The sequence below is a fragment of the Nyctibius grandis genome, chromosome 2 (genome assembly GCF_013368605.1).
Source record: "Nyctibius grandis isolate bNycGra1 chromosome 2, bNycGra1.pri, whole genome shotgun sequence".
In the NCBI taxonomy this organism is placed as follows: domain Eukaryota; kingdom Metazoa; phylum Chordata; class Aves; order Nyctibiiformes; family Nyctibiidae; genus Nyctibius; species Nyctibius grandis.
This window is the reverse complement of record NC_090659.1, coordinates 101845946-101858206: the sequence shown is the minus strand read 5'-3', so window position 1 is coordinate 101858206 and position 12261 is coordinate 101845946. Positions and strand designations below refer to the sequence as shown.

General features: G+C 41.3%; 1 protein-coding gene across 2 annotated transcripts in view; it reads right to left on the bottom strand.

Annotated features, from left to right (window-relative positions):
• Positions 1–4313: 4313 nt before the first annotated feature.
• The window catches only part of LOC137677794 (uncharacterized), a 47543-nt gene continuing 39595 nt past the window's right edge, over positions 4314–12261 (bottom strand). For both annotated transcript variants that reach the window (XM_068425398.1, XM_068425399.1), the window contains 4 exons: positions 10064–10149; positions 9321–9366; positions 8195–8387; positions 4314–4503 (listed from right to left, as the gene is read on the bottom strand). In XM_068425398.1, the coding sequence (XP_068281499.1) occupies positions 8227–8387; positions 9321–9366; positions 10064–10149 (293 nt within the window). In that variant the 3' untranslated portion in view covers positions 4314–4503; positions 8195–8226. The remainder of the gene's footprint in view (positions 4504–8194; positions 8388–9320; positions 9367–10063; positions 10150–12261) is intronic.

Sequence of the window (12261 nt, the reverse complement as noted above, 5' to 3'; positions counted from 1 at the left end):
ATTCTGGAAGGTCAGTATTCAGTAAAAGAAAATGTATGCATTCAGATTTCTCTCTCAATAAATAAAAGTAGGAAGAAAATATTAACCTTTGGGTGGCATTTTCTTGAAAACAAACTAAATTTTCTGTTGCCACTGGTGCCTCAGGTAAGTCCGAAGCTGCAGTTATGACCAGCATGAATTACCTTCCTCCTCCCCATTACATTTTGCATAATGTTCTGCTGGCAGAAGAGCAATGCACTTCCAACCAAGGAAAGGAAAAATCATGAGAAATGCATGGAAAAGGTGCAGCAATAAGTTTTGCCAATGGCATAACATTAATTTTGAAATACACACAGCTTTAATTTATTTAAGTGGAGAGTGGGGACACACTGGCAATTTAGACCATGGTGGAGCTTCAGTGTGACTGCAGTCATGTATTGGCTCTTCAGCTGATGCACAATGAAAAGGGTGTGGGGAAAGATGAGAAAGGGGAGATGAATGAATAAATGGACAAATATTCTGGATCTGGAAGCTGTGGAAGAGGTAAGTATTACTTCTGCCAAGTACAGAAAACCTAAGCTTCCTTGCTGCTCCTCATTCATCTTTTCTCACCCTTTTCACCATAAAAAAGGTGAGAGTTGTCTTTTCTGTCCCTCCTTCTCACTACAATGAAATTTCCTGCCTTATGCTTGACAGTTTATAGAATCATAGAATGGTTTAGGTAGGAAGGGACCTTAAAGATCATCTAGTTCCAACCCCCCTGCCACAGGCAGGGATGCCTTTCCACTAGACCAGGTTGCTCAAAGCCCCATCCAACCTGGCCTTGAACACTGCCTGAGAGGGGGCATCCACAACTTCTCTGGGCAACCTGTGCCAGTGTCTCACCACCCTCACAGTAAAGAATTTCTTCCTAATATCTAATCTAAATCTACCCTCTTTCAGTTTAAAACCGTTCCCCCTTATCCTATCACTATGTGCCCTTGTAGAAAGTTCCTCTCCCACTTTCCTGTAGGCCCCCTTCAGGTACCGGAAGGCTGCTAGAAGGTCTCCCCGGAGCCTTCTCTTCTCCAGTCTGAAGAGCCCCAACTCTCTCAGCCTATCTTCATAGGAGAGGTGCTCCAGCGTATCTCCTAATTGACAAAGTTTGCTCTGATTAAATTAATTTTCTCCATAATTATTTTTTCTTTCCTCTATCCTTTATCCACAGCTGTCCCTCAGTGACATTTTCCTCCATCCTGTAATCTTTTGATTTGTCCTTTCACCTCCCTCCATTCTCTATTGCCTGTCTCACCTTCATTACTTGCTATTTCAGCAAGCGCTTCTGCTTTTTCTCATAAATAGCAATCCTTCATGATCCTTCTGCCCCCAACAGCCCCTTCTCTTTCTGGTCCATCCCACCACACCTCTTGCTTTCTGCTTTCCTCCCCTCGTTCATGGTTGCACTCATGTCCTTCTGCAGGTGAAAGTGCCAGCCACCTCGGCATCATGAACTGGGTCTACTCATAGCACTCCATTTCCAGGCATCACAGAACATGTCGCAACATTTTATGGACCACAGCAATACATCAGGGCAATTTTGTGCTTCTCCAGAAAAGCAAAAGTGACAGAGAGCTGGCAGAGAAGCTTTGACCTGTTTACAGCCTCCACAGAAAAAAAAAGAACATAGATTAATCCAGTCACACCTTGGAAAAAAAAGGTGAAACTGTGTTTTAAAAACATGGGATGAAAATACTGTTGGAGGCTGTACTGAGGAGCCCCGGACCCCTGAGGCCCCAGAAGAAGTCAGGATAGAGGAGGAATCTGTCTTGGTTGATGAGGGCTGGGTCAGGGACCAATTAAGCAACCTGGACGTCCATAAATCCATGGGCCCTGATGGGATGCACCCGCGGGTGCTGAGGGAGCTGGCGGAAGTCATTGCTAGGCCACTCTCCATCATCTTTGCTAAGTCGTGGGCAACGGGAGAGGTGCCTGAGGACTGGAGGAAAGCGAATGTCACTCCAGTCTTCAAAAAGGGCAAGAAGGAGGACCCGGGTAACTATAGACCGGTCAGCCTCACCTCCATCCCCGGAAAGGTGATGGAGCAACTTGTTCTTGGTGCTGTCTCTAGGCACATCAAGGATAGGGGGATCATTAGGGGCACTCAGCATGGCTTCACCAACGGGAAGTCTTGCTCAACCAACTTGATAGCCTTTTATGAGGATGTTACCCGGTGGATAGATGATGGTAAAGCTGTGGATGTGGTCTATCTCGATTTCAGTAAAGCGTTTGACACGGTCTCCCACAGCATCCTCGCAGCTAAACTGGGGAAGTGTGGTCTGGATGATCGGGTAGTGAGGTGGATTGTGAAGTGGCTGAAGGAAAGAAGCCAGAGAGTGGTGGTCAGTGGGACAGAGTCCAGTTGGAGGTCTGTGTCTAGCGGAGTCCCGCAAGGGTCGGTTCTGGGACCAGTTCTATTCAATATATTCATTAATGACTTGGATGAGGTATTAGAGTGTACTGTCAGCAAGTTCGCTGATGACACCAAACTGGGAGGAGTGGCTGACACAACGGAAGGCTGTGCAGCCATTCAGAGAGACCTGGACAGGCTGGAGAGTTGGGCAGGGAGAAATTTAATGAAATATAACAAGGGCAAGTGTAGAGTCCTGCATCTGGGCAAGAACAACCCCATGTACCAGTACAAGTTGGGGGCAGAGCTGTTGGAGACCAGCGTAGGGGAAAGGGACCTGGGGGTCCTAGTGGACAGCAGGATGACCATGAGCCAGCAATGTGCCCTTGTGGCCAAGAAGGCCAATGGCATCCTGGGGTGTATTAGAAGGGGTGTGGTTAGTAGGTCAAGAGAGGTTCTCCTCCCCCTCTACTCTGCCCTGGTGAGGCCGCATCTGGAATATTGTGTCCAGTTCTGGGCCCCTCAGTTCAAGAAGGACAGGGAACTGCTAGAGAGAGTCCAGCGCAGAGCCACGAAGATGATTAAGGGAGTGGAACATCTCCCTTATGAGGAGAGGCTGAGGGAGCTGGGTCTCTTTAGCTTGGAGGAGACTGAGGGGTGACCTCATCAATGTTTATAAATATGTAAAGGGCAAGTGTCAAGAGGATGGAGCCAGGCTCTTCTCAGTGACATCCCTTGACAGGACAAGGGGCAATGGGTGCAAGCTGGAACACAGGAGGTTCCACTTAAATTTGAGGAAAAACTTCTTTACGGTGAGGGTAACCGACCACTGGAACAGGCTGCCCAGAGAGGTTGTGGAGTCTCCTTCTCTGGAGACATTCAAAACCCGCCTGGACGCGTTCCTGTGTGATATGGTCTAGGTAATCCTGCCCCGGCAGGGGGATTGGACTAGATGATCTTTCGAGGTCCCTTCCAATCCCTAACATTCTGTGATTCTGTGATTCTGTGAAAATAATCGCCTATGTAATTTAGCTCACTCTACATATGTAAATATTTCCAACTTTTCTGATATCTGTGTGAGCCTTACATAGACATTTATATGTGCAAAATTTTAGATTTTACTGTCAGGAGTTCATTAATTTCTGCTGGTCAACTCCCCCTGGAAATCAATATTCCACTTGTGTTATTGGGACAATTTCCTCAGTAACAGAATTGTCACCAGTAAGGTTACTGTTCTAGTTGAGGAATAAACACCACGCTTAATTCTGAAGGAAAAACTACCATATTAAAAAAAGGAAAAAGGAAAAACTGCTTTGAGCTTAAATTTCTCCTCACATCATAAGAATTTTAAGTAAAAAACAGCAAAAGGAATACTACTAACAGAAACATCGTATCACTGATCACCAGTGGTAATTATAGGTCTTATCAGTCTACCACAAACCATATGCATCTTTCCCCCAGTGTGTTTGAAACAGGCCTATAGTGAAATTTTCTCCTTATTTCTATAGTCCCAAGTGAGTCTAGTTGGAGGGAAGCAATAAGCCTGGTTTCAGGAGAAAACAAGGTAAGTTGTGCACCTCTGATTGAAAGAATAGGAGCAACTGATGAAGACTTACTCCACTTGACATTGTAAAAAAATTGGGATGTAATTATGAGTGACAGGGTGAAAGGTAAGAGCAGACAGAAGTAGGGTAAAACACCTAATTTGCAACAGAGAAGAGGCATCTTTCCTTGCAGGTAGGCATCACTACCAGTTCATGTGGCAACATCTGGGATCCTGGTATGAGTGAACTCCATATCAGAGGCTGATGCTCACACCTCATGCCAACAGACACCTCCTTTCTGCTTACTTGTCTCCCCTCTCAGTCTCTTTGTACCACACTCGAGGATGTACTGAGAAGGCATAAATCCCAAGCGGCTTCACAAAGTGACTTTTTGCCACACACAGTGAAGTTATCTCAATCTTGATTTTTATTATATGGACAGAGATATTGATATCGGGGAGCTGTGGGGGTTAGAAGGCCAAAGATTCACACCAAAAATCTACAGTGATTACTGTCTTCCAGGTTATTCCTTACATTTAAAATCCTTGGTGGCCAACTGAAGTCCTTGCATGGTGGAATCAAAGTGAGAAGTTTCTGTAAGAAAAAAGAAGAGATTCTGCTGAAATATCACAACAGTGCAGACTGTAGGAAGACTTCAATGGTTGCAATTCCAGCCCCTTGGACTGAGAAGAGTTCACCTGTCTGATATTTTAAAAAGTCTCCTTCTTTCTCATACTCAGATGTTGGTTATTTCTTTAAAAAAATAAAAAGAATGGAAAGGAAGCAGATGCTGGAAAGCGAAGGAAAAATAAAAAATGCAAGGAGAACGGAAAAGAAACAGAAGAAAACTTGGATATCAAAACTAGAGACAGTAAGGACCTTGCAATCTCAAGGCTGAAAAATAAGAAGAGTAACACAGTGGAATTTTTTTTCTCTACACGTCACAAACACTATATAATGAAGAGCCATTCAACCAATACTACTGTAGCATAGCTATATCTCATAATTCTTGTTATGTTGCAAGTTTTTTCCTGTCACATTCACTCAGGACCTCACAGGCCTCCAAGTTACAGAGTTCATGTGAGGCACCAGCACAATCTGATGGTTACTCTTTTCTTAGAGCTCCAGAAATGCTGTTCTGGGCAGCTCTTATTCCCCTTTCTGCTTAAGTAAATTTTAGGCTAGGTTTTGCTGGTAGGCACTGAAAAAGGCACATGAGGTGATAATTCTGTGCACTTTTTCATGTTTCATTTTGTTTAAAATTAGTGGTTAAATGTCAAAGGATAGAGAAAATATGGGTTTATTATCATTGTATCAAAGTAGCAACTGGAAGAAGTTTGGCTGTGGGATGGTATTTTCTGTGGCACTACTGGAAGACAGCTTTAGTTTGCTTTGTATCTTTTAGATTATTTTTTTCATGCTAGCCGAAAGACTTGCCTGTCCCAGCTATGTGTTCCTGCTCCTTTGCCTGTGTCCTGTTGATCACATGGCTCTAGGACAACCTGCCTCAGCTCCATGGTCCAGATTGAAAACTTTTTGGATGCCTTTGTGCACTGGATGATAGAGTGGAACTGCCTCACTCTCTGGCTGCAGAAGCATCATATTCAGCAAAGGGAAGTGACAGGAATAGCACAGCCATGGAAAGGAGGAGCAATAACATGTCATCAAGAGATTTGTCTCCTCAAAACCACGACCCTAGTGGGCTGTGGTGAAGGAAGTGTCCTGGCAGGGACTTTATGCTTCAAAACCAAACATGCCAGCTTTTATTTTGCAGTAGTCCCACAGATAAATGCTTAAACCGACATTGGGTTTTGTCATCTTGTTCTACATTTGTCTAACAGCTGGCACTTGGGAGTCCTGGTCTAAGGAGAAATTCTAGGCTCTAAAATAATCCTGTTTTCACTGATCTCAGCATTTTTTAATTCAGGATCTCTTGCTTAATCTCCAGAACAAATACTCATGTGTTGCCAAAGCAGCAATAAGGAGCTCTCACAACAACTTGAGATTAGCCCTGTGTTTTCACAGAGGAACACCACCACTGTTTACTCTCCCATTTGAATAAAAACACCCTTTTACAACATGAATACAGAAGCATGATCATCTGACTAACAGATTAAGTGGCACTTGGCCAGTAATACTTAGTTTACTCTCAAATCTAAAGGGACTGAAGGGATCGTATTAGCTCTCCATTTATTTTCTGTGATTTAAAATGCTTTCAGTACGAATGCCTCAGTTTTCTTACTGCTGTTTTTTTCCTGACATTTGATGAAATAAAATCCATTTTAACATTTATAGCTGTTCACCTGAGCAGTTTTACAACCACTCTGGGACATCATTCTTGTCAAGTCCGCTTTAATCAGCAACCAGAAGAGAATGATTTTGTGGTGAGGAAAGACAACCTTATCCCTCAAAACCAGGGGCACCATCGGCCAGAAAAATTCACCTGCCTTTTGCAGTGCTTACACATCCAGATTTTAAAGGACTGCTAGAATACCCACGCGGGGTCTGGACAGGGGTCTGTGTTACCCGGTATCCTGTGCCTGACAGTGAGCACAAGTCGATTGAAAACTCTTAAGAGATGCTTTTTGCTTTTCACATACTTTTTTTTTTTTTTTTTTTTTTTTTAACTTTTTAACATTTATATAAGCTTAAAAGCAGTCTTTCATCTGAAGGTATGTGGTCCCTGGTATCAGAGCTGACTGCCACCCAAGCGGGAAGCCCTTCATGTCCTGCCCCTCGCCTCTGCAGCACCACAGCCCTGTCTGCTCCCTGGCCCCAGCTCTGGCATTAAGTTGGGCCTTACACAAGCTTGTCTAAATTTGTCAGCCCAGCAGAAAACTATCCATTTGTTTCCTGTGGGGTTAGTGGGTTAAATTATAGCCTTCGTGTCAGCCAGTGAGTGCTGGAGCTGATAACTGGTGTGGGGCTGGGAGGCAGGGTCCTTCCCACTTTCAGCAGCAGCGACCCGTCACACCAGCTGGGCCTGAGGCAGCAGACTGCAGCTCCAGAGCAGCCTAAACCCATCCAGCCTCTGGTGTCTCATCCTCTCCCTCCAACAGCCATCAGGACTTTCCCTGACTCATTTCAGATGTTCAACTGGAGAAAAAACAACCACCAACACAAAAACCCCCGACTAACTTCCCTCCTGCCAATAGAAAGCCCTAACTGGCTTAGCATTACCAAAGCAAAGGCTTTGCTGAGCACCAAAGCTGCTGTAAGGGGCAAGGGACCATGCGGCCAGGACCAGGGCTTCATCTCTAACAAGGGACCTCCAGCTTAACCATGCAATCACAGCACAGACCTTCATGACCAAGTACTTCTGCGCAAAGCATGCAATGCCCTATTTTTTTATTTTTTTTTTTAAAACCAAACACTCACTGGGAGTCTTCTTCCATGGCAAATAACACACTGCTTTAATTCTATATTCCCTAGAACTAACATAAGCCAGCACTGTATTCTGTTTCCATGTACCTCAGTTTCCTTATTTTAAAACTACAGATTAATGCTTTTTTCACTTTGGAAAGAAAAACTGACGGAAAACAATATGGAAGTTAAGCTAGCATTTTCCAGATGGATCCCAAAGTCCTTCCTTCTTATCACAATCTACCTAGAATAACTCTCTGTAACAAACTGGATAAACTTTGCCCAGTTACCAAAGGGTTCAGAAATTCACAAGACAAGCATGAACACGATAGCGTACTTTCTAATACTCAGTAGCACACTTTGTCATACAGAATGAAGCATTCATGAAAAATTAACACTGCAATATATGGAGTCCTACTGCAACCTCCTGCTGCTGATTCTCTACTGAAAAGCAGAACTGCCACATGCTTTTTTGATTTAGTGAAATACTGTTTTATTGTTCATACAGTGCTCTTCATAATTAGACCCTTAACGGAGTCAGCATTGATCCCCATGCTGAAGAGATGAGGAAAATAGCACTGAGACGACGTGACTCACTCCAGATCACCACAGTAATCAAACTGGGAATGAAGTCCAGCTCTAAAGCATCCTAGACTACTGCTTTCACTTCACCAGGCAGGTTTTAGATTTTAGAGAAAAGAATTCACATGGCTTTAGTAACAAAATGCTGCCTTCTCTTTTCCCCATTCAGGCTTAAAACAAAACAAAAAAACCCCCACCCCTCAGTCCTAACCTGAAGTAAAAAATCAAGTCAGTTGGGTGATACAAAATGCACTTTAAAAATTACAACAACCGATGTTCTTTAGATGCTTGGTCAAATATAATACAAGAAACAAACACATTCACAAGTGCAACTGATTACCTTTTCCTTCAGGCAGAATTTAAGAAGGTCAGTCATGACTGATGAAACTCAGCACCCAGACAGCCACTGCTAGTGCAGGTCATGGTGTTCTCCTCTATCATTCCTTGAAACAGCTCCACTTCTGGATATGTTTCAGAAGAGTCTTGGTTCTCTTGGCAATTTTTATTTAGATCTTCAAGACTAATAATATCATCTAAAAAATAAACAAATTACAAACTGCAGCCAAGGACACCTGAAATTATCTTATGTAGTCTGTCATTTATATTATGTCAGGATAGTGTATTTCTATAACAAGCGTTTATTTCATCAGAATTATTTCATCTTGATTTTGCCTCCTAAATGGCCTACAAAATAAACTACATCTTTCAGGTGTGTCTCTGACAGGGAAATTATATATATACATATATGTGTGTGTGTATTCCTACTCTTACGCTTCCTCTCAGCTCTCCAAGCGCATCCTTTTCTCTTTTTTAAAATAGAGAAACTCCGCTTCTATTTCAGACATCAAATCCTATGAGCTTCCAGGGAGCTACTACTGTGTATTTTTAATCTCATATTATAGAATTTGTGAAATTATACTAAACCGATACGGAAATCATAGAAAAAGACAACCAGCAACCTTATCCCATAACCTCCACACTGCAGGAATTAATGCATGCAGAAGTCCACAGCTTCCTATGGACCCTGGTATCTCTTGCTGCTCAAGTGTGGGACCTATTATTATGCTGGCAATTTTTAGTGACCATTAAATTTAATTAAGATACTCAACCTTTCAGAGAAATAAAGTCTAAAGAAAGACTTCATGCTAAACGTCCTTCTGATCTGGAATGGGTAAACTTGACCTAAGTATTGGATTAAATCCACATTGGAAACTTTAAAAGGCAAAGAATTTCAGCACTTGCATCAGGAAATGTAAAGTGATGATTCACAGTGACCGTAGCTCTGCCATACTATATACACAATCCACAGAGGCGTAAGTTCATTTACCACATCCTCGTGCTTTTGCACAAAGAGAAGCATTATCACTCATTTGTGCTGAAAACCTATGACACGCATCAGCATTAACTATTTTCTCTTCTGTACAAGAAGTATTTTATACAGTTTTTGTATCACAGAATACACTTACCAGCCAAGGCATTTCCATTCTGCAATCCATTTGGTTTCTGTTTTTCCTGAAGTAGATAATAATAGTCGGGAGAAAAAAAGAAAGTATGTGACAAGAGATTTTGTTATTTTAGGAAAGAACAAGGTCTATGTCTATTTTATAGTTACTATTTCATTGTATTTACAGGATTTTCCTTGTTTCCACTACCAGACACTACAGTGCTCCTTAAATAAAAATAAACCCTCACAAAGCAAGAGCCACAGTGGGAAAAAAAGTAATTTGTAAGTTAACATTTTCTAACTAGATAAGGAGAATTAATTTGCTGTCAGTCACTCAGAATGACTTCTCTGCTACAACTCTTTGTAGAAGTAGCTGTGAAGAAGCTACAGGTAGTGGAGGATGAAATTTGCTCAGATGATGGGAGAAAACCATACAAAGGAAAACAACTGGATAATGGTAGCTTGTACTTTATGAACATAGGCCAGGTCAGGACACAAGTATCAAGGTGGTTTTTTTTTTTTCCTCCTTCAACTACTTTGTATACATTTCTGAAGCTGATCTTTCAAAACGTGAATCCTACCATGTCCTCAAGCTGTTTCTGGAAGTATTCAGAAGAGTACATGAAACATCCACCTCCTCATTGTGGGTATTAAAAAACAAAGCAAATGTACTAGCAAAGAACATCATCTTGCTTATGAACTGAAGAATTCCTCTTTACACCTGGAATATTGGAAAGACTTCTGAAATCCCCCTAAAATTCATACCTCCACAGAGGTCTTCCACAGTAAATAGATCATCTTTGAAACTTTCCAGTCAAGAGGAACTATATAATCATCTGGCAACAAGGATTCTGCAGAAGAAAATATTTTTTGTAGTTGAGTGTTCAGATCTCTCCATAGCCAAAATATATCACTGAATTACAATTTTTGCACACATAGTATTTATAGACTTTTTAAAAAATCAGCAGATATTTAAATAAGCCAAAGTCAGAATTTAGGTTTTCTAGAATCTAAGGCCAGTGCACAGGAGGGGGAGGAGATTTAGTTTTGTTTTCTTTTTTTAGGCAAAGGCTTTCCTACCATATCCTCCCCCCAAACTAGGCACAAACAAGAAAACCAGAAAGCTTTCAGCCCATAAATTAAACAAAATGCAACTTAAGTAACAATCTTTAAATTTTAAAAGATTTCATTATAGGAATTTGTGCAATACCACTAAAGAAATTACTTTCTAAAATGTTTTAACTCTAAGACTTCTTAAGAAGCTGGAAAGAGATACTTTGTAGGAAAACAGTCTAAAATATATTCTACACTTATATGAGAATCATACAAGCAAGTCAGTCAACTAGATCTTTCATTTATAAATAATCAGACATGTATTTACCAAAATTCCCTCCCCTCCAGTAATTTCAATAAAAATTGACTGCAATTGCCAGTGTTGTAAAACACTACAGCTCGAATCTGTACATGAATAAATAGTAGCCTATCAATATATAATAGGCCACAAAAAAGCACAAGAATATTTGAAATTGTAGCAAAATTATAGTCAAATGAGAATGTGGCCCGCCTTTTGCAGAGAGCATGCACAATTTTGATGGTAAAAAAACCCAAACGGACAAACAGCAATCACAAGCTGGCAGGGCTTCAGAGAGATAGCAGGGTGGGTTTGTATTTCTTAAAGATTATTTCCAAAGGAAAATCATGAAATACCAGAGAATTTCACCTGTTACTGACACAGAGAAGAATGACATCTGGTTCACTAACCTATTGAGTGCTTCTGAATGCCTGCCCTTTCCGCGCCCCCCCCCCCCGGAAGATCCCTGTTTTCAAGTCATGGCCAACTCCCTCCAAGATGATGAAATTTAAGATCACATATATGAAGATTCACAAAGTTTGGAGGAGAACAATTTTTTAGATGTAATAGTCGAGGACATCAGCAGTACTTCTCTGCTGTGTTTCAACTCTATATGGCAAGTTCTTTGGGGTGTGGTGCCAGATTTAGATAAAGCAGCACTGCACACCCGTTGGGGACCAAGCTGAGTAATGCTGCCAGTGGTTTGCATCACTGTTCTGGCAGTGCCATCAACTTTTACAATGAGGTGAGTTTGGGCATATAAACAGACACAAACTGCTCCTCAGTTGTCATCTTGACATTTTCATATGAAAATACATGCTTAATTTTAAATTCTACCGAAACAAACAGGTGTAAAGGTCTATGTGCTGAAAAAACAGTCTGTGTTTTTTAATCCTATTTGTTGGCCAAATCAAAGTTACTGTTTCTCCACTGACTAAGTTTGGACCAAAGAAGTTGCAGAACTTTACGCACAGGGAACATGGCTCTTTCAGCAGGTGCGTACACAGCACCATGTCCTAGGGTGATTTCCAAACAAATGTCTGTTGTTGTTGCTCGCTACAGCTCCCTACGGTTACATTAGCCTGAGGCAAATTTGGAAATCATGGTTGTGACACACAACTTCTTTGAGGACTGATTGTCATACTTCTAACTGCTAACTTAAAATTATTAAACTGAAATTACAAAAATATGTCATATACAACACTGTGACACTTCTTAATCATCCATGATTAAGAAGAAGGTATGCACTATCAGAAAATGCATCTCATAAGTTTGATATTCAATTTCAAATTAAATTAGATTTTGGGAAAGATGTTCAACAGTATCTCAGCCACATAAGGGTGTATGAAAACTTTACTAAATAAAGAAAAAGGAATGCTACTATATTAACCAGGTGGGATATAAAACCAAACATGCAACCTTTATATAAGAGCACACATTTTGTACCATGTTTTCATTTAGTTTTGCAATCAACACAGTAAAGTCTTACTCAGTAGGATGTATTAAAACATCAACAAGAGCTTCATGCTTTGGATTTAAAGTTATTAAGTCTTTGTTACTAAAGAGACTACAAATATGAGGCCAAACCCAACGGCACCTTTGACAGAGACCG